Consider the following 21,703-nt stretch of genomic DNA (forward strand, 5'->3'; position numbering starts at 1 on the left):
TCCCGCGTGCGCGCTTCCAGTCCTCAATTAGGTCCGCATCCTGCACATATAAGGAGGTTGCCTCCACGACTTTCATGTTTTCTCCGGAAGGTGACTAAGCGGTGCTGACATGTCTGGCCGAGGCAAAGGTGGGAAGGGCCTGGGCAAGGGGGGCGCCAAGCGCCACCGCAAGGTGCTGCGCGATAACATCCAGGGCATCACGAAGCCCGCCATCCGGCGGCTGGCCCGGCGCGGCGGCGTCAAGCGCATCTCCGGCCTCATCTACGAGGAGACCCGCGGGGTGCTCAAGGTGTTCCTGGAGAACGTGATCCGCGACGCCGTCACCTACACGGAGCACGCCAAGCGCAAGACGGTCACGGCCATGGACGTGGTGTACGCGCTCAAGCGCCAGGGCCGCACCCTCTACGGCTTCGGCGGCTGAGCGCCTCCGACCTCCTGCTACCTCCACAAGCACAAAAAGGCCCTTTTCAGGGCCGCCCACGTTTTCCACGAAAGATCTGTAGCTTTTGGTTACTTTCTAGGAATCTTGTGCTATATTGTGTGCCCACCTTCTAAATGTGTATAAGAGTTGTTAGTTGTCCGCTCTGTCGTGCCCCTTTATCTTAACCCGAGGGCTTTTAACGTTGGGGCTTAGTTAAGCCGTGCTGTGGCTCTGCCGCAGTCGGTTTGTCTAAGCCTTGGGCTGCCCATCAATTTTGGGTGACAGACAAGGCCACATGGTATCGTCGGCATTTCCAAGGAGCTTCCTTCGTCCTCGAGCACTTTCGAGTTCGAAATCAGGTGGATTTGGTCCTGGAATACTAGCAAGGGGATGCCCACCCGGGAGGGAGTGGGTGAGCCTTCCCTGCAGGGCTCCCGCGTCCAAGATGGCGGGGTCGGCGGCGGGAGGACGGCTGCGGAACAAAGACGCGTTCCCGCCGCCCGCCTGGCCCCGCCTCCGGCCCCGCCTCCGCCCCGCCCCTGGGCTGGGCTGCGCTCTGCTAGGCTCGCTCCGCGGTCCCGAAGGCCCCGGGGTCGTGCGCCGGGAGGCTGGGGGGTCAGATCTGGCAGGTGTTGCGTGGCCTAGCGCGCGACATTTTATGATGTATTATGAAAACCTCACGGAGATAAGGATGTTACTTAATGGTCAATATGTAAATGTCACCTAATTTTAAGGAGATGTGGTGGCATTTTAAAAACGTGTACATATAGGCATCAGGATATTTCACCCCAAATTGCTAAGCGTGGGGAGGGAAGTGATGAGGGAGCGTGGAGCGAGCTGAGGGCACAATACAGGCTACCCCTCCCCCGCCCCCGGGTGGGATATATGTGACGTTCCTAGGACACTCCTGGCTACCCTAGAACAAAGGAAGGGGGTGTAAGCGCTTGCCATAGTGATGTGGGAAGCTAAGGCAAGCGAAAAACTAAATTCCCTTACTGCCTACAGCCATTGGCAGGTCCTTGAAACCGGCAGTGACCTCCCTCTAGGAGCTCAGCTGGCTGGATGATGACACTTTGCTAGGGGCAAAAGAGCACCTTGGCTTAACATTATCCTGACCGCCCCCCACTCCCCACCCCTGAACCTGTAAGTCTACTTTAACCTATAAAAATTCCTTTGGAAACTTCCTTTATCTCAGCTGCCCCAAGATATATTGCTGACAATCATACTCTAAGCCTGTGGCCCCCTGATGTATATCTGAAGGGTCTCAGGACTGAGGTTTTACTACACAGTGATAAATGGTGTTTCCCTAGCAACAGCTAGTCCCTCAAGGTCCTGGAAACCTTGCTGACAAAATTCCTTAAAGACTTTATCCCTGACCACCTTCCATCCTGAGGGTATATAAGAAGTTACCCGTCAGGACAGCTCTTCCTGCCCAGGGTCCTGTTCCCTGCTTTAATAAAATCACCTTTTTGGGGCGCCTGGGTGGCGCAGTCGGTTAAGCGTCCGACTTCAGCCAGGTCACGATCTCGCGGTCCGTGAGTTCGAGCCCCGCGTCAGGTTCTAGGCTGATGGCTCGGAGCCTGGAGCCTGTTTCCGATTCTGTGTCTCCCTCTCTCTCTGCCCCTCCCCCGTTCATGCTCTGTCTCTCTCTGTCCCAAAAATAAATAAAAAAAAAAAAGTTGAAAAAAAAAAAGAAAAAAAAAATCACCTTTTTTTTTTTTTTTTTTGCACCAAAGGTGTCTTCAAGAATTCTTTTTTGGCTGTTGGCTCCGGACCACCCCTCCATCACCCGAAAATGTCATCAGAAGTATTCCACTTCCTCCAGGGTCTTCCAGCTGGACTAAACTTTACAGGAGGACATACTAACAGGAGGAAAAAAAAAAAATCCAAAGGTCTTATTACCTGCGCCCAGAGTCCCGGTAAGGAATTTGAGGCCCAAACAAATGAATAATGCAGGGCAGGTTTCATACCTTCTAGACAGAGAAAATGCATTCGTGAGGAATGGACAGGATTAAAAACACACATTTGAGAGCTTTAATTAGTAAGGACTTTTAAGAGGAATTTGGCCTGACGTAGTACATGAGTGAAATTAACCAGGATTGTTTCTATAGCTTTCTTGGCTTTAAAGTTCCTATTTCTGGTGATAATGATGTGTTTTTACTTAGTCCAGTGAGGGGTTCCTTTTATATGGTAGTTTTATTTCCACATTTTGAGGGGACCGAGGAGAGTCTAAGTGTCCTTGCATGTGCTTTTTCCCACGTAGCTTCAATTCAACATAATACACCATCGTACATTTTGGACAACTTGCCCTTGGCCCTCTTGTTAGCTAGTGAATGTAGGGTATGAGAGAATTAGAACACTCTCGGATAATCCCAATGATTTTAGCCACTGCATCGAAGATGGTAATGCCAGTCGCTAAAATGGGTAAGAATATAGAAGGAACAAGTTTTGGGGAGAATCACAGGTTCAGCTTTGGACGTGCAGAATTTGGGATACCTATTACATTTCTAAGAGGGAGGTAGGAACTAGGCTGGCTAGATATATGAATCTGCAGTTCGGGGAAGAGATCTGGGCTGGAAACATTATCGGGAGTTGTCAGGGTGTAACTGCCCTGATGCCACGAGAGTGAAAAAGCCATGCGAGAAGATGAGAGCTCTTAGGAAAGAAGGTTGGTAATGAAGAGAAGCAGTTCAAGAACTGAGTCCTAGGTCAGATAAGTAAGGAGTGTTTGCTCTGTATTCATGATATGTGGATAGATCACTGATGGTTTTACACGTGTTTCTGTAATTCTCCCTTTCTCCTGTGACTCTCAGAACAAGCCGAAGAAAATAGTCTCATTTTGCAGATGTGGAAAGCTGCCCTCAGTCATAAGAGTCTGCCATGACAGTGGAGCTCTCACTCGAATAATCTGTTGAAGTTAGAACCACGGGAGATCACTTTGGGGATCCACCAATAGATAATATGCACCCTTCTCAAAATGGACAACCTCCCCATATATTTTGCATGCAATTCCAGTGAGTTCTCAGGCCTCCCGAAGCCTGTTTGTGGAGGCCAACGTTCAGAGCTCTGTGTCTGAAGCTGCTTTTCTCTTCCCTTACCTTCACCAGCTCCTGATCTGAGAAAGTGGACCCTGAGAACACACGTTTCTGATCTGTTGAGCTGGTGTTCCCCTGTTGTTGTGGAGATGCCGTCTATACAATAATGTAGAAGAAGTTAAGTCATCAGACCAGAGACTTCCCTTGAACTCCACACTCAGAGACCCAGCTACCCACTTGACTTCTCTATTTGGAAGTCCATGAATATCCATTTCCAAATCTGACACCACCACCGCAAGACCAGCCTCTCTCGTCAACATCTTGAATTTGGAAAACGCCGAGTCCCACCTTCCAGCTGGAGTTGTTTTCGACTCTCCAGTCCATAGTAGGTCCTGTCAGCTGTACCTGGAAAACACAGCAAGAAGGCATTTCCCTTTCCAGCTCTTTCCCATCGCTGGTGCTCTGGCCAAGCAGCCCTCACTCTATCGTTATTCCTGCAGCCCTGTCTGCTTCCGCCCTCCTATATTTCACACAGCAGCCAGGGATTGTAACAAAGAGTAAATCAGATCAAGTCGCCTCTCTGCTGAAAACCCTCCAACGGCTCTCATTTCACTTAAAGTGAAAGTCAAAGTCCTTACTCTCTTGGCCCTTGTTCAAACTGTCTACTCTCCCTCTCCTTCTTAGCCCAGTGACACTGGCCCTGGAACTTTTTCAAATAGGCCAAGTACACAGATCTTTTAAAGACTCTTCTTTCTACATGGGCCTCTCAGCTCCCAGATCCTTGGAGGCATCCATCGCTCCTCACCTTCTTCACTTTTTAAGTCAAATATCCTTTTAGGGAGGCTGTCTGTGATGGCATACCAACCCCTGACGCCCCCCAGTCTGTTTTCTCTGCTCTTGAGAAGCTTGCAGTGTATTTGGGAAGTCAACACCCCCCCACCCCTGCCCATGAAATGTGAAGCAGAAATGGACACCATAAAGGGTGTCCAAAGAGCATAAGTCAAGTCCGTATTGGGAGTCCTAAGCGGATGCTTGCCCAGGAGGCTCACTGCCAGGCTCAGGAGGCCTGTCAGGCCCGTGACAGGGATCTGGGCTTTACTCTGGACAACAGGGAGCTGTGCAAAGTTGTGTCTCCTTTTGTCTTTCCCTACAGTTTTTCTCACTGTGGAACAATTATCTTTTTCAAAATCAGTTGTTGCTCTTAGCATACTGGATTTCAATGGTGCATGTGTATCTCTTTCCCCGTTAGAGTGAAACTGTACTGAAACTCTCAAGTGCCTGGATGAATAGATAGGAATGAAGTGAAGGTTAAACGGATTTACAGTTAATGAAATGAAAAAGGCTACACAAGCAACCTTGCTTGTGTATTTCTAGAAGGATCCATTGAAATACACATTTTGTGTGTATCAGCAGTGACTTTGGCAAAGTGCCCTGCTTTGTCCCTTGTGGGCCTCTACAGACTTTTGGGACCTAAGGGGTGATTTTCTTTCTTATAAACAAAACCCAGTATAGGCAACTTTTAATAGCTTAGGAGGCTTCTGTTGTTTTGTGGAACGTGAGGTGATTCCACCAATATAATTGCACATTTTCCTTTATTAGCTTTATAATTTATAATTCTCAATATAGGCAAAGGAATATCTGAACTACGTGTACATATTATAAAGGATAATATGATGATGACCACATTAGAACCCAATTGCTGGGGCACCTGGGTGGCTCAGTCGTAAGCGTCCGACTTTGGCTCAGGTCATGATCTCACGGTTTGTGAGTTTGAGCCCCGCGTCGGGCTCTGTGCTGGCAGCTCGGAGCCCGGAGCCTGCTTCGGAGTCTGTGTCTCCCTCTCTCTCTGCCCCTTCCCTGTTCATGCTCCGCTCTGTCTCTCTCTCTAAAAATAAATAAACATTAAGGAACCCAATTGCCAACCGGGTTATACAAATATTACCAATCCATTGCTTCGGCCTAATTTTGTCCTCCTTCAACCCCACCAGCCATAGCCACAGTCTTGAGTTCTGTCATTTTCTTGCCTTTATTTCTTATCCTTTTAAAGTCACACATGCACTGCAATCTAAATAATACGTGGCTTTGGTGCTTAGTCTTTGCTATCAAAAAATGGTATCTGTGGAAGAATGCCCTATCGTTCCAGGCATTTGCAACTCCATCTGGTGAGAGGAGTTTATTTCCTGCCCTAGTGGCATTAGGCTTGCTCATGTGATTTGCTATAGGCCGTGAATATGAGTGAAAATGACATGTGTCGTTTAAGCCATTGTGTGATCTGTCCCTATTCCTCCAGCATGGTTCTTAGGCTGAAGACGGTGGAATTAGAGCAGTAACTCACCCACAGTCAATAAACATGAGCACAAGAACCTTTATTGTAGTAAGTCACTGGGATCTGGGGATTGTTTATCATGGCACAATTAGCCTAAATGGATTGACACAGTATTGTATCACATCTGGTTTCTGGGAATTGCTTTATTCTGAGTTGCCACGTTGTCACGTGTGGCTAAAGCTCGTTTGCTTTCACAGCCATGTTAGAGCGTGCGATCATGCCTGATTCTGTCACAATTCATCTGTCTATTGGTTGACAGTTGCTTTGTTGACTGCCCTAAAAAAATTACAGGATGCTTTGCTGGAATATGAAAGGTCAAGTAGAATTCTCATTGTGTGGATTACTTCCTGATATTCTGCTAATGATACTAATATGTGTGCGGATTACTTATAATAATAGAATATAAGTCTTCAAACATGTGGAAGGGAGAAGTAGATATAAGTTTAGGGGAAATAGGCAAGAAATCTGTTTTAACCCGGGCCCCTTCTCTGATTAGCTGAGCTGATTCAGAGACATTTTTTAAAATTCTGAAATGAAGGGACTTGAACAAATCAGTGGTTCCCAGACACTCATCTAACAATAGTGTTAGTCCTGGCCACTTTTCTCTGTATTCTGTGTCAAAATGAGAAACGTAAGGTCAGCATAGTAAGTTTTCCTTAGTATTAAAAGTTAATTAAATTTGGTAGAAAGGACCACATTTATTTGGTATAAAGATTTCTTATTTTGCGGTTATCTGTATTTCCTTCGAGGATCGTTCTTTTTTGAAAGGAGATTGATTGTCTTTGAAGTTGTTGGCAACAGCACAGCCGTCTGTAGGGCGGCCCTGGCTTTCCCTCGTCTGGGAAGGACCATAGGCAGCAATGTCGTGATTCTCTTCTAACTTTAAGAGTGCCAGCTGGTTTTCTGAAGATGATTCTTCGTTCTGGCCGGACACCACAGCGAGGTTAGGCAAAGAGAACAGGAGGCATGGGAACAAAAAAGGGAAAAAAAGTTACTAACGGCTCTTGTGTGTGTTTCCAGCGTCCCTTCCTCATACTCCAACGCACACCTTACTGTTAAATGAGGTGCCGCTGGCTCAGGCGAGGCCAGAGGAAGTCCCTGGAAAATTAGGCACGTGTTGCTTGAACTGGCAGGCAGAGGCGGGGAAGTCTCACAGCCACAGGCACTAGGTTGTCCTTAAAAGAGTTCAGGGTGGAGAGATGATTCTAAGGAGGGGTTCAGACTATTAGAAGGGGTTTAGATTGACAAAGAACCCTACCCGGTGTCCCATGCCTTTATACTTTTGTGGCCTTCTGCCTTGTTCAAGGCCTCAGGACTCAGATCCTAACACGGGCACCTTTCCTACCCCTTCAACCAGAGGCTTTAGCCATAGCTGCTATCTTGGATGACTTTTCCCTCTGTAGGGACTGTCCTAGCGCTCTTACTGTGATCTTTTATTGACCATCAGCAATGCCACGCAGTAGGTACTAATTATTATTCCCAGTTTAGAGGCAAGGAAATGCTCACAGAAGGTGTAAGAAGTTTGCTCAAATGTAGCCTTGAAACAGGCTGCCAGGACTGTATCTTTGGACACCCTTTATGGTGTCCATTTCTGCTGGTGTATTTCTTTTCATGAATGTTATTTTCTAAATGTACTTAAAATTAGCTTTGGAGCGCTAGAACTGAATGCCTTAATTGCATGTGGGGCCGAGAGAACCTTCACAAGCCCCATTACAAAACGGAGCCGTTTATTTAATGCTCACGGAAATTTACCATGTAGGCATTTGTAGATAAAGACATGTAGCTAGTAAGTGGAAAATGAGATTTTTGAGCTGTTTTACACCACCAATGCTCATGCTTTCCCCCTCTGCACCACAGCGCCAGAAAAGTTAAATTTGCTACCAGGTGGTTCTGACCTTCCATATCCGTGATATATATTCCATATAGTATTTATTGATGTAAAGGGCTGCTTAATCTCAATTCTCAGGACATTCGCTTGTACAATGGAAGATTCCGTTTCACGGGTGATTGTAGGCTGAAATCAGGCGAAGGACAAGCACAGAAATGTAAATTCCTTGGAACTCCTCTTCCTTGAACTAAAATCCTAGGGAATGAAGAAGTAACTGGGGACAAGGCTATTCAGGACACAGGGAGGCTTCGGAAGAACTCTGGGACTCCCCCCACCTCCTGTTACCCAGTTTTAGGGAGCTTCTCTTTCACCCTCGTATATTAAGCCGGGTAGAAAACCCCAGTGGATAGAGTTCCTGATCTTTTCCAAGAGGCAATGTTTAGCCACGTTAAAATGTTCGCTGAATTAGTGGAATCGGGAGGATGTGGATGAGGACTAGCAGATCCGCTGAGTCTAGAAAGTCAAGCTGCAGAGGGCACATCGCGCCACTAGGTGCTGCTGTAGCCACTCACAAGCCAACAACAAATTACAAAAAAGTGGTTTCATTTTCCTCAAGAATGGTTAACACTTGTTTTCATTTAGGGCCACTCGAAACTAGGACTCCAGGTTTTTCTGAAGGGAATTCCCCCAAAGGTAACGGGGAGGACAAAATGAAACCAAAAGCGGGAAAAAAAAAACCCAAAACCTCTCGAGGTGGGGGCAACCCTAGGTCCACTATCTCCAGCAGTTGTCGGGAGAAGCCAAGCCAAATGCACCATTATCAAGTTACTTACACATTTGCTTCTCGATGGTCCGCACACGCCAGAAGTTAAACTTGGTTCCCAAATTCTGAGCTTACCAATATTCAACAAATTAAACGTGACGAAAACAAGTTACAGTTTTCAGAAATAGGGAAGATTACAGCTCTTTAAGTGAGAACATGGGCGGCTCTTAAAAGAGCCTGAAGTCGTTTGGTGCTGTGACGGTGAACAAATTTACTTGGAGCTGGTGTACTTGGTGACGGCCTTGGTGCCCTCGGACACGGCGTGCTTGGCCAGCTCCCCGGGCAGCAGCAGGCGCACGGCCGTCTGGATCTCCCGGGACGTGATGGTCGAGCGCTTGTTGTAATGCGCCAGGCGCGACGCCTCGCCCGCGATGCGCTCGAAGATGTCGTTCACGAACGAGTTCATGATGCCCATGGCCTTGGACGAGATGCCGGTGTCGGGGTGCACCTGCTTCAGCACCTTGTACACGTACACCGAGTAGCTCTCCTTGCGGCTGCGCTTGCGCTTCTTGCCGTCCTTCTTCTGCGCCTTGGTCACCGCCTTCTTCGAGCCCTTCTTCGGGGCGGGAGCGGACTTCGCGGGCTCAGGCATTGCGTCCCAACAACACCTCTAGGCGAACGCGAGGAAACTACGCCTACGAGCAAGCGACCTCTTTTTTATTTGGTGTGTATGCAAATTAGGGATCGCAGAATTACGATTTCTGATTGGACTCCTCAGTATCTTAGCTTCTGATAGGCTGTTCTTTATCCTAAACTCTCATTGGCTCTTCCCCATGGTTCAATCATGAATACTTTGACCTTTCTACCATAAACGTTCTATGTAAATTAGAGACATTGTTGTTTTCGACGTGCTTTTTGATTGGCTAGAATTTGTGTTCGGGCAACGGCATAGGCTGCTTTATGAAACCTCTGCAGACTATAATAGTCTAACTTCTTGCGAGGTAGGCTCAGTCTATTCTTTTTTCTGGCTTTGTAGTCACAGCACCATCATGTCTGGACGCGGAAAACAGGGTGGCAAGGCTCGCGCCAAGGCCAAGACGCGCTCGTCGCGGGCCGGGCTGCAGTTCCCGGTGGGCCGCGTGCACCGTCTGCTCCGCAAGGGCAACTACTCGGAGCGGGTCGGGGCCGGCGCGCCGGTGTACCTGGCGGCCGTGCTGGAGTACCTGACGGCCGAGATCCTGGAGCTGGCGGGCAACGCGGCCCGCGACAACAAGAAGACGCGCATCATCCCGCGCCACCTGCAGCTGGCCATCCGCAACGACGAGGAGCTCAACAAGCTGCTGGGCCGCGTCACCATCGCGCAGGGCGGCGTCCTGCCCAACATCCAGGCCGTGCTGCTGCCCAAGAAGACCGAGAGCCACCACAAGGCCAAGGGCAAGTGAATATTTAAATCCCAGTGTGCACTAAAGCTAAACTTTATACCCCAAAGGCTCTTTTCAGAGCCGTCCACATTTTCACATGAAAGAGTTTGTAACTCAAATCGAGGCAACATAATTGCGTTAAATTTAAACGGTTGCAGCTTTTGGTTACAGTTAATTCATTGCAATTTATTTTGTTGACGTTACTTTGGGATCCTGGGAAATGGGACATCTGAATAAGCTTAACAGTTTTTTTTTTTTTTTTAATTTTTTTTTTTTCAACGTTTTTAATTTGGGACAGAGAGAGACAGAGCATGAACGGGGGAGGGGCAGAGAGAGGGAGACACAGAATCGGAAACAGGCTCCAGGCTCCGAGCCATCAGCCCAGAGCCTGACGCGGGGCTCGAACTCACGGACCGCGAGATCGTGACCTGGCTGAAGTCGGACGCTTAACCGACTGCGCCACCCAGGCGCCCCTAAGCTTAACAGTTTTAAGTACAGCATTGGGTTAGTGGTCATCTGGATAGGTTGGACTCCCATGTTTCCCAAGTTGTGCGCAAGTAAAACGCTTAAATAACCACAAGTAAGGAGGATAGTCTAATAAATGAACCCTGTGAAAAATGGCGGGTGGGCACGTTAACCTAGAGTCCCTTAAGACACTTAAAAACAGCAAAACTACAGAATCGGAAATCGGAGCAAGCTGTTTCAATTCTGAATTGAAAGAAGCAGTATTTGGCCACCTTAAGGAAGTCCAATAAACATTTCTTGGGCACTGGTGATCTCCCGTCGTCTCCGGGATGAGGCGTTTTACCTGTGGTTTCCCAGAGTGGACACAAGTGGCAGTCTAGGCCACTCAAGGGTCAGTTCAGTAAAAATAACCATCTGAAACAAAATATACATAAATCTGTGATGAAAGCGTGGTCCTGGGAACGTTAGGCCCCATTACGTAGGTCTCCTCAAACAGAATTTGCAGTTTTCCCCGACCACCAAGTGATTTCTTAATTGGTTTTGAGATGAATTGAGCCAGAATATTAGTGTTAAATCCTAGGATCGCTATGACAAAGATTACAGGGGATTGAAATGATGGATTAGTTATCCAATCGGACTCCGTTTTAATTCACCAATCAGGTCGTTCACTCTTTAGCCAATGGTTTCATTGCGCGGGACTTTTGAAAAACGCGAGACCAATCGGAATGTTTCTGAGTATATATAAGGGCAACGCCTTTGGTCTTGCTTGTCAGTTTGGCTTATTTCCTCACTTCCTCTGAAATGGCTCGCACGAAGCAGACGGCGCGCAAGTCGACGGGCGGCAAGGCCCCGCGCAAGCAGCTGGCCACCAAGGCGGCCCGCAAGAGCGCGCCGGCCACCGGCGGCGTCAAGAAGCCGCACCGCTACCGGCCCGGCACGGTGGCCCTGCGCGAGATCCGCCGCTACCAGAAGTCCACCGAGCTGCTGATCCGCAAGCTGCCGTTCCAGCGGCTGGTGCGCGAGATCGCGCAGGACTTCAAGACCGACCTGCGCTTCCAGAGCTCGGCCGTGATGGCGCTGCAGGAGGCGTGCGAGGCCTACCTGGTGGGGCTCTTCGAGGACACCAACCTGTGCGCCATCCACGCCAAGCGCGTCACCATCATGCCCAAGGACATCCAGCTGGCGCGCCGCATCCGCGGGGAGCGGGCGTAAAGCTTTCCCACTCTTGATTTCGATCAACTCAAAGGCTCTTCTAAGAGCCACCCACTTTTTCTGTAAAGTTGCTGTAACTGTCCAGTTGTAGCCGTCTTGGGGTTTTGATGTTCGAGACTTGATCGCCCTGTTGGCCTTCTGTCTTTAAGTTGATCTGGTGAGTGGCGTTCGGCTGTCTTCAGAAACTGCTCGCTGTATTCTGCACCTTGAGGTTCCCTAAACTGCTTAGTGAGTTGGTAGGTGGTTGAAAGTTCTAAGGTAGTACCTTCTGGCTCCGGGGAAGGCATGTGAGTTCGGGAAGTCAGGGCTGCTCTGGCCTGGCAGTGGGATGATCCACTATTTTATATGTGACTGGTTAATGGGGATCTTTACTCCCAAAAAGTGAGCTTGGGTGCTGGTGCTTGTACGTTTGCTGTTTGCACAAAGTTCCCACCGGTTGGGTATTTGCAGTTGGAAAACTGGAGCTGTGGACATGTTTAGTTTTTTTCGTGTTTGAAACCTCAATTTGACGAATTCCTATCCTTATGTAAAGTGAGGTGGTTTTTTTTTTTTTTTTTTTTTTTTTTGCTTTTTTGTAACAACTTAGAACAGTACAGTCTGATCGTTGACTGTAAAAGAATTAGACTCAGGATTTCTAATGAGCTTACTGGCCACAGAGCCTATAACAGTCCTGGTGGTTTCTACAGTCTTTGACGCATAAAGGGTGTGCCCACCAGCAAGGGCATCATTTGTAGGGATGAAGATTCTCATCACCGCGTGCCCCCCACCCCCCAGGCCTGGTCAGAAGCTGCATTGTACCAAGTTCACCTTATGTGTTTGTCACTGACACCAGTTTAAGAAGCCCATTTTTAAAAATGATATTTTTGGCCTCATCAAGAAAGCTACCTGTCAACTCTCACCAGGAATAATCATTTGCAAACAGCATGCTTATTTATGTCATAGAGTTAAATGTTCTCCAACTCAATTGCAAGTTCCTGGGAAAATAGTTTGATTTAACAGCAGTGATCTCAATATTGCTTACACATTACAGACAATTAGAGGTTTTGTGAAAAATATCTTTGCCTGATGTCCAGTCAGGACCATTTTAGTTGTAGTCTATGGGTTGCTTCTAGGCAATGGTAATTATGAAAGCTCAGATGCTACCAACAGGAAGTTAGGGTCAAGACCAGATGCTACATAAATTCCAATCTTGTGGTTAGCTCCTGTTTAACTCCTGACTCCCAGTTTAGCAAGGAATTATACCTGTAGAATCAGGTTTGTAGCTTGCTTTCAGAGACTATATATATATACATATATATATGTATGTATTTTCTGGCTTGGTTGGCAACTATTAACCTCGCTGCAATGAATCAAATAGTATCTGGCTTTTGTAGGAATTTCTGAGGATAGGGCCAATGTGAGTTTATGATGAGAGACAGGGCTGCTTTGGGCAACTGATAATACGAGATTAAAAAAAAATTTTTTTTAAGTTTATTTATTTTCAGAGAGAGTGAGAGAGCGAGCACCAGTGGGGTAGGGGGGTAAGGGGCAGAGAAAAAGGGAGGAGAATTCCAAGCAGGCTCTGTGCTGACAGTACAGGCCCCAAGGAGGGGCCCTCAGCTCATGAACCGTGAGATCATGACCTGAGCCCAGATCAAGAGTCAGAGGCTCAACAGACTGAACCACCCAGGCGTCCTGGTAATACCAGATTTTAAGGGATGCTACAGAGAGGAACATCCTGGACTTCGGGGCCAACACTGGGCTCGAAGTGCCGTTTGGGTATTCACCTGGTCTTTCTCCGTGGCCTTTGTCAATTTATCTTCTCCCACACAGCTATTCTTTTCATTTTTCGAACTTTTTTATCACGCGACATTTCAGAATATAGGCAAGAAGAAATAATGCTTTGATAAACTCTGTATACACTGCACCAGCTTCAACATCAACAGTAGCCAAATATGTTTTATCTGTACCTCTTGATCATTGTAAAAAAAAATCGTATCATTTCCGCTCTCAATATTTAAAAACACGTCTACCGGGGCGCCTGGTTGTCTCAGTCGGTTGAGCTTCCCACTTCAGCTCAGGTCATGATCTCAGGGTCCAAGAGTTCGAGCCCCGCGTCGGGGTTTTGCTGACAGCTCGGGGCCTGGAGCCTGTTTCGGATTTTGTGTCTCCCTCTCTCTCTGACCCTCCCCCGTTCATGCTTTGTCTCTCTCTGTCTCAAAAATAAAAAAAAAAAACGTTTAAAAAAATAAAAAAACAAAAACACGTCTACCATTTTAAAGCCCAAAATGATCCGTGATGATTCCAACAAACATTTCTCAACACTGAGGAATTTAAAAATTTATCTACTCCACACATATAGTTGTTGAGAATTTACAATGTGCTAGGTGCTGTTCTGTGCGTTGGGAATATGCTCGGAGAACAAAACAATTCTCAGCTTTCGTGGAGTTTACACGTCCAGGAAGGACAGACAACAAATCAGATGCATATCAGAGGTAGTATGGTAGATGGTAAGGAGAAAAATGAAGGTCGAATAAGGAATGTTATGGGGAGTTGAAATTAGATAAGGCACCTATGAAGACAAGGATACAATTTCAGCATAGATTTGAAAGGGGGCGAGGGGAGAGGAGAGGGGAGGGGAGTCGTGAGGTTCCCCCCCCCCCCCAGCTGCATGGAATGGGCGGGGCACAATAGGAGGAGGTGAAGGCGGAGAGGTAAAAAGCCAGATCAAGTAGGGCCTTGGAGATTTTAGCTCTGAGATGCAAGGCCTTGGGAACAGTTGAACATAGGAATTTCTGTCTTTCTCAGTTAAGCAGGTTCTGTTTTATACTTAGGTAGTCCCAGTTGTGCTCCAGAACAAAAATTAGGGCTCACTTTTCTTTCTCTCCAGGTCTAGCAAATAGAAGCTGACCTTTAGCATTTTGTACTTAAGGAGAAAAGAGCAAACCTGTGCAGGTTAGAGGTTAAATGCAATTCATATCCTGATACTTCAGACGTGCTAGTTTTATGGCCACAGGCAAAATGTGTATGCTCAGGTAACAAACTCCATTTGTTTGAATTGCAAATTCAAGATTACAGACACGAACGTCTTCGGGGACTAGGTCAGAGGTTCGTGTATCAGGAACAGTGGTGAGCCCCCCCCCAGCTGTATTTCACCGGGTGAGCCAATCAGCAGCAGTGTTTCTGGTTGAATCTACACCCACTGGTGGCCTGCTCCAAGCTCTGGGTGGCATCTGGGTTTCCCTTAGGTCACTTGCCAGGTAGAGATGTTAACAATCCCTGTCTCGGGGAATTGTCTAGGTGGTAAAAGAGCCATGACGTCATGAGTTCAAAAGTGTAATTTGGTGCCTGCATAGATCATTTTATTTAATCCACACAATAACTCTATGGGTGAGGGGCTATTATTAGCCCAAATACAACGACGAAGAAATTGAAGCATAGTGAGGTAAGCTACTTCACAGAGGTGCTCATTTTGATAATTCAGCCATGGGTTTTATCTCCGGTGCTAGACAATGGATGGCCATTGTGTGTTACATGCATATTTTAATTTTGCTTTATCTGAACACCCATCAAAAACTTTTTGAGCGCTTACAACGCGCCCCACGTCATTGGAGGTGCGGAAAATAGAGCAGTGAGTAACATGGGCAAGGTTCCCTTGGGGTGGAGCTCACGGACATTGTCCTTGTAGTTGTGGGAGACAGGAAATAAACAAAAATAAACAAACACAGTATTTTGGTGGGTAAAGAGATTCAGGGGTGGAAGAAACAGGCCAAGAAGATTAAGGACTGCCAGGGATGGGTGGTGGAGGGTTGTAGTCTTAAAGAGGGTGGGTGGGGAGGACTCCCCCACTAACGTGCCACCGAGGCGGAGGCAGGAAGCCTGGGAGGGAGGTGGTTCTGCACGCATCTGTGAGAAGATCATTCCACAGAGAAGAGGACAGTGATGACTGAACAGGTCCTAAGCTGGGAGCATATTCAGGGTCACGGTCTGATAAGCAGCCAGAGGACAGAGTCCTCTGTGTTCTCAAGCTGGGGTTCCCAGGGAAACTCAGCATGGATTCACGTGTTTTTAATATTTTTTGAGAAAGTATCACTCCAGGTTCCCGAGCGCACAATGAGGATAGTGAACCAAGAGGCAAGGGCAGGTATAGACGAGTGTTAAGCCTGAGGACTTGGAGGACTGCCAGCCTGATTCAGGAAAGGGTCTTAATTGTGTGATAGTGTACTTAAAATCAAAAGTAAGAGGTTTGAGGTTCCAAATGAGAGAACAGAGCTTTTGAGAACAAAAGGCGAGGACCGCATCTTCTGGAGGTTCGGTGCATAACGAATGTTACCCCGATGGTGATATCTTCGGAATGAGTTGAGAAAACCCACCAAGGTAAAAGTGCAGAAGTCAGGCCCGAGGCAGGTAAGGCTGGAACTTGTATACCAGATGGGTGGCCCTCAGAATGTACATGGAAACAGTGGGCTGTCGCTGGACTCCACACTCAGCCTGACCTTGTTCACGGGCTTTGAGTCTGACCTTGTTGGCCTCCCTCTACCTTCCCAGGTGTTTTCCTGATCTCCCAAGCCTGTGCTGATCGCACACCGCTCGCCCCGGCTTCCCAGTGGCGGTGATCACTGTTCATCTCAACGGGGAAATTTGATTCTAACCAGACTGGTACCACTTTATTTTCTTCGCAGCCGAAGCAATTATTGCCAATATTTACAATTCGGTTGTGTTGTACCAGGAAGCTCCAGTGTCCCCCTGAAGAGGTAGGAACTCATCAGTCTCCCTCTGTCTTTAAAATTTTTCTTTTTTAATGTTTTTATTTATTTTTGAAGGAGAGAGAGAGAGAGACAGAGCATGAGCGGGGGAGGAGCAGAGAGAGAGGGAGACCTTCTGCCTTTAGGTAAGAGCTGTGGCAGGGACAGCCACACAGTTGTTCCCTGAAATTGGCTTTTCCTCTCTTATGTAGTAATGCCACTCCCCCAGCTTCTTTCGTAGCTAGTGTGGCCATCGAGTATTTTTGGCTAAGGGCATATTAGCAAAGGCTGGGTTACCCCATTCTCAGGATTTCAGTAAATGGTGGGGATGCCCGTTCCTCCTTCCTTCAGGATAGAATGTGAACAAGAGAGTTGTAGCTGGAGCAGACCTCTTGGGCTGCAAGGTGTAAGAATGACAGCTAGAGTAAAAAGGTAGGAAATTACCCTCATGTCTTCTTTAAAAAAATTTTTTTTTTAATGTCCATTCATTTTTGAGAGAGAGGGAGAGAGAGAGAGAGAGAGAGAGAGAGAGAGAGAGAGCCAGCGGGGGAGAGGAAGAGAAAGAGGGAGACACAGAACTCAAGGCAGGCTCCAGGCTCTGAGCTGCCAGCACAGAGTCTGATGCAGGGCTCGAACTCATGAACGGTGAGATCATGACCTGAGCTGAAGTTGGACGCCCAACCAACTGAGCCACCCAGGCACCCCCCAACCCCCCATTCATGTCTTCAATTATACTACCAGGCAGGCCATTTCTGGGCACACAGCCTCCCGTATTGGCTGCCCGTGACATCCCAAGCAGCCGTGCCCTTGACGAGGGTGTTTGTCTGCAGAAGGCAAATGGGGCTAAAGTGGAAGTCACCAAGGGGTGGTGGTCAATATAAGACTGAATACTGAGTACCTCATAAATATTTGGTGTGGCACAAATTCTGGCATTTCTCACTCTCTTTCATCTCTTCCCACCTCCGTGTAGCACACGAGCTCTGCTTACTTTCTCTATGTGCACCATGTCTGACAGGCAACACATTTATGATTTTTAGTAAATACAGCTTTTGAATTTTGTCTCCATCTCATACAATTTCTTGCTTACCCACATAACACTTCTCATAAGTTTCTCACTTAGGAATTACCCACTTAACATTTCTTATGAGTTGCAGCCATCCAGTTTGTTGGTCTTGGGTTGGTCCTCCATAGCAGAATTCAATAGCAGAATATATTTGAGAATATTCTCCAATGACAGAGCCAACGCACATTACACAAAGGGAGATGAGCTCCTTAGGGAGACCCCATGCCAGGCCCGAGCTTACGTTTATATACCTGTTCATGAGAGAGAAACCGTCTTTTATCTACTGTAACCATTCACTCCCAAGGGTGTACACACACAAAAAACCAGTCCTTAAGAAGATTAATGGACAAGATCTATGATAGCGTTCCTTTCTGCATTTCAGTAAGATCGTACATTTTAGTTAGGCACCGAACTTCTACACAATCCCTGTGAACCCAAAATGAGACATGGCCCGATGAAAAGCATAAATAAATATATAGCCCCTGTTGTTTACTCTAGTCCATAAATGCAAACTCTGCGTGGTTTTTTTTTCTGCACATCGAATCTTCTCTCCCTCTAGCCACATCCTCTTCCCTTGTCATTGTCCTACTCAAGATTAAATCCATTCGACTTTTGGCAATGCTAAAGTGACCTTCAGACAGAGGTTTGCCCTTTCTGTTAGTCTGTGAGACTCCTATTTAAATGTCCATTTTAGACTTGGAGCCCTGTGAGGTCAAAGATTATTTCTATCCTGCTCACTGAGCTCTTCCCCAAGTACCTGTCACTCTCTGAAGCTCACTTTCTGAGGCTCTCAACAAATAAACAAACTCAGGGTCCTAGTCCTTCCCCTCAACACGTCATTTAGGGAAGAAAGTTAGGCACACTCAGATCCGTGATCCTAGAACACTGTGCACTAACCACCACCCTCTCTGTTCCACACTCCCTGATCCAACAGAGAAATGCCTAGGAGGGTGGACTTACCAAAAGTGAGGACAGTAACTGAAGGGCTCTTGATGACGTTAGTCTCAAGGTATTTTGTAAATGGATAGGCGACAGTGTATTCTGTTGAGGATTCCTATCAAGCCTCTTAAGGGAAGACTGCCCAGGCCTGGCTCCTGTGCTGGCTGGCAGACATCACTGCAAAACAAGAGGCGGTGTTTCCAGGCTGTTCTCTGCCACTTCTTTACCTCCTCCTTCCTCTTACAAATCCTGTTTACACTTTTTCAAAGAAGCATGGAATGCCTCAATTACTTGCAGAATAACAACTAAAGTTTGGGGTTATTCTTCAATAGACATCTATCCTTTAAGTTCAGTGGCTTCCCTCCCAGCCCCTTCCATTTACTAGGAAATTAGTTTCTCAAGCCATCAGGTGTATAGCATCCTATTGTTTCCCACTGAACAATGACTCAGACTCACCAAGCACATTGTGCTTTCTAGACAGGCTTGCCAATAAAGGATGCCAAGATGTAGAACTCGTCCAGGCTCCTCCGGACAGCCCAAGACTTCTCAGTACAAGCCCTGGCGAAAAACCTGCTAAGTTAGTTTCAATTTCTGAAACTCTCAATAGTTAAGCAGCCAAGCACTGCCTTGTTTTCGAAACAAGTTTTTCTGCTCAGGGCTTGCTTAATACCATCTGTTCCATGAACACAAACTACTGAGAAAACTAGAATGGGAAAGTAAAGACCGAGAAAAGCATTTCAACTGCCACATGGCTCTTGCCTAACACTACCAACACTCCAGGATTAAAGCTCTTTATGTGAAAGGTTGAGCGGCTCTGAAAAGAGCCTTTGGGGTTGGGGAAGAGGGCGCTTACTTGTCAAGTCTACTTGGAGCTGGTGTACTTGGTGACGGCCTTGGTGCCCTCGGACACGGCGTGCTTGGCCAGCTCCCCGGGCAGCAGCAGGCGCACGGCCGTCTGGATCTCCCGGGACGTGATGGTCGAGCGCTTGTTGTAATGCGCCAGGCGCGACGCCTCGCCCGCGATGCGCTCGAAGATGTCGTTCACGAACGAGTTCATGATGCCCATGGCCTTGGACGAGATGCCGGTGTCGGGGTGCACCTGCTTCAGCACCTTGTACACGTACACCGAGTAGCTCTCCTTGCGGCTGCGCTTGCGCTTCTTGCCGTCCTTCTTCTGCGCCTTGGTCACCGCCTTCTTGGAGCCCTTCTTCGGGGCGGGGGCGGACTTCGCCGGCTCAGGCATGGCGCACAAACGTAGCAAAAAAGTCTAACAAACTGAAAGCTGAGCGTAAGGCTGGCCTACTTTTATATGCCTCGTATGCAAATAGCGGCTTAATCTATCTTAACTCCTGATTGGAGCAAATCTGCCAGTAGAAACACCTTATGCCAATAAGGTGATTTTAAATCTACTTTCTGATTGGTCGTTTGTGTGAAAGCAAGTCTAGGCCCTTTTCTCCACCATCAGAGTTTTCCTTTTCAAAACTGCAAAAGTATATCTTGTCAGTAATACCTGTTTATGAAGTCTTGTGTCTTCCTAGATCCCGACCTGAAGAGACAAAAACCTGACAAATTTATGACATCTTCCTGCCGAATTGCAGTTACCCGGTTACTAAATGCAATAAAGAGAACACAAAAATTAAGTATTTAAATTTTAAGAAAATTATGCCATGGCATTACTAGTTTGGTTTGCTCAAAGTCGGCAAAATTTAGGCTTTTTCACGAAGCGAAGGAGCGTCACATTTCAACAGCGGTGCGATTTTTATGTTTCCTAGGAGCAGAGTGTCTGGAAGTGATGCCAATGTTTGTTGGTGTGTTGGTAGTTATGGGATACGGCGCTTCCTCGGCTAATATGAAACGTGGCTTCAAGCTCAGAAACTGAGAAATGACAAAGGACGATACTGAACTGGATCAATCACGTTCAGACGGACAGCTTTTGAAACCGCTCAGGAACTGTAGGGGTTTCACTTTCGTCTCTTCCCAAATTCAATTCCAGACAAGAGGATTAAGACAAAACCAGTTAAGGTACCGTGAAACATTCACTACAGCCTGAATAAAGGACGGAGAAGTCTGAGAAGATAAGTACATTTCAGGATTAGGAGATTTTCTAAAGTGAGTCCTGGTAGCCAATCAGAAGGCCCATCAGGTTACTCAATTCACGGCGCGGAATTTGAAGATTCGGACCAATCAGGAGGACGTTGCCTTTATAAATAAGAGCCAGCGCAAAAGGACTTTCAGTTGGGCGTCTGGTGTGCATTTTCCCGTTATGGCTCGCACGAAGCAGACGGCGCGCAAGTCGACGGGCGGCAAGGCCCCGCGCAAGCAGCTGGCCACCAAGGCGGCCCGCAAGAGCGCGCCGGCCACCGGCGGCGTCAAGAAGCCGCACCGCTACCGGCCCGGCACGGTGGCCCTGCGCGAGATCCGCCGCTACCAGAAGTCCACCGAGCTGCTGATCCGCAAGCTGCCGTTCCAGCGGCTGGTGCGCGAGATCGCGCAGGACTTCAAGACCGACCTGCGCTTCCAGAGCTCGGCCGTGATGGCGCTGCAGGAGGCGTGCGAGGCCTACCTGGTGGGGCTCTTCGAGGACACCAACCTGTGCGCCATCCACGCCAAGCGCGTCACCATCATGCCCAAGGACATCCAGCTGGCGCGCCGCATCCGCGGGGAGCGGGCCTAAACTCTTAACGAAGGATCGCCGACCTTAAACCCAAAGGCTCTTTTCAGAGCCACCTCTCGTTTCAATTTAAAGAGCTGTATCCTGGGCAGTAGTGTCCGCGCAGTACTTCCTCTCCCATCTCTCCCCTCCCCCCCCCCCCCCCAGGCCACGTGGGAGTGCCTCTAGGGGCGGCGGCGTTTGCCGAGATTTCAGTAGCATTGGTACCTGTCACGGGGGCTGACTCCCCAGCTTCCTACTCTGGCCTCCACCTGAACACGAGAAACTTCGGGATCCTTACCTTGATTGGGCCGAGTGCGCCCTTTGAGGCCTCTTGGCACTGTATCCTCCAGCGGAGGGTGTTTGACAGGTCTTGGCTTTTCCTTCCTGCCTTCGACAATGTGGAGTGTAGTGAGGGGTTCATACGGCCGCCCTGGGCTGGTGTATTAACCCGGTCTACGAAGTAGTAGCGGCAATTTACGTCCAATCCCGAAATTGACCGGTCAGGATTTGGGAAATCTACAGAGCAGCTGGCTGGGGGCCACTCTTAAAGGGCAGCAGTTGATGCAGTTAGGCATATCAAGACCGCAACCTACCCGGAACCCAGGCGTGGGTTTTCACGTTTCATTCTGAAATGACAGGAAGTGAACTGGGTTCCTGCGTTTGATAGGGCATGCGCACACTGATGTTCATGAAGGCGTGCTGAGTCGTGCGTGGGAGCAGTGAGGTGGCAATGCGTTTATTTCTTTACTGAGCAATACATCCTCCAGTAAAGACCGTCATCCTTTCTGTGCTGGAAATGGAGGTCGGGTACCGGTACCCCAAACCTGGGTTCCACAGCAGTTCCAGAGTTCAC

General features: G+C 47.9%; 6 protein-coding genes across 9 annotated transcripts in view; 3 read left to right on the forward strand and 3 right to left on the reverse strand.

Annotated features, from left to right (window-relative positions):
• The first annotated feature begins 8 nt into the window (after positions 1–8).
• On the forward strand, positions 9–4,023 carry LOC131515292 (histone H4). The gene is made up of 3 exons (XM_058736043.1): positions 9–780; positions 2,158–2,340; positions 3,529–4,023. The coding sequence occupies exon 1, from the start codon at positions 110–112 to the stop codon at positions 419–421; it is 312 nt and encodes a 103-aa protein (XP_058592026.1). The 5' UTR covers positions 9–109; the 3' UTR covers positions 422–780; positions 2,158–2,340; positions 3,529–4,023.
• Positions 4,024–6,428: 2,405 nt separating this feature from the next.
• Positions 6,429–9,065, reverse strand: LOC131515287 (histone H2B type 1-C/E/F/G/I). Of its 4 annotated transcripts, none has more exons than XR_009263539.1 (4): positions 8,444–8,580; positions 7,678–7,796; positions 6,831–6,957; positions 6,429–6,704 (listed from the first exon to the last, which is right to left on the reverse strand). XR_009263539.1 is itself a non-coding variant. In XM_058736037.1 (3 exons), the coding sequence occupies exon 1, from the start codon at positions 9,023–9,025 to the stop codon at positions 8,645–8,647; it is 381 nt and encodes a 126-aa protein (XP_058592020.1). In that variant the 5' UTR covers positions 9,026–9,065; the 3' UTR covers positions 6,429–6,987; positions 7,678–7,796; positions 8,444–8,644. The 4 variants fall into 4 exon arrangements, 1 of the variants encoding a protein (XP_058592020.1); XR_009263538.1 differs by having other exon boundaries at positions 6,831–6,987; XR_009263537.1 differs by having other exon boundaries at positions 6,429–6,957.
• A 334-nt stretch (positions 9,066–9,399) lies between these two features.
• LOC131515281 (histone H2A type 1-B) lies at positions 9,400–9,948 on the forward strand. The gene has a single exon (XM_058736029.1). It carries the CDS (start codon positions 9,423–9,425, stop codon positions 9,813–9,815), a length of 393 nt encoding a protein of 130 aa, XP_058592012.1. The 5' UTR covers positions 9,400–9,422; the 3' UTR covers positions 9,816–9,948.
• A 327-nt stretch (positions 9,949–10,275) lies between these two features.
• LOC131515234 (uncharacterized) lies at positions 10,276–20,925 on the forward strand. The gene is made up of 4 exons (XM_058735978.1): positions 10,276–11,467; positions 19,201–19,282; positions 19,331–19,451; positions 20,312–20,925. The coding sequence occupies exons 1-4, from the start codon at positions 11,061–11,063 to the stop codon at positions 20,869–20,871; spliced, it is 1,170 nt and encodes a 389-aa protein (XP_058591961.1). The 5' UTR covers positions 10,276–11,060; the 3' UTR covers positions 20,872–20,925.
• Positions 18,355–21,703, reverse strand: part of LOC131515284 (histone H2B type 1-M) — an 80,529-nt gene continuing 77,180 nt past the window's right edge. Inside the window, exon 2 of the mRNA XM_058736032.1 lies at positions 18,355–18,374. The gene's annotated coding sequence lies outside the window, so the exon portion shown is untranslated. The remainder of the gene's footprint in view (positions 18,375–21,703) is intronic.
• LOC131515300 (histone H2B type 1-C/E/F/G/I) lies at positions 19,017–19,459 on the reverse strand. The gene has a single exon (XM_058736053.1). The coding sequence runs from the start codon at positions 19,438–19,440 to the stop codon at positions 19,060–19,062; it is 381 nt and encodes a 126-aa protein (XP_058592036.1). The 5' UTR covers positions 19,441–19,459; the 3' UTR covers positions 19,017–19,059.

The sequence above is a fragment of the Neofelis nebulosa genome, chromosome 6 (genome assembly GCF_028018385.1).
Source record: "Neofelis nebulosa isolate mNeoNeb1 chromosome 6, mNeoNeb1.pri, whole genome shotgun sequence".
NCBI classification, from domain to species: Eukaryota; Metazoa; Chordata; class Mammalia; order Carnivora; family Felidae; genus Neofelis; species Neofelis nebulosa.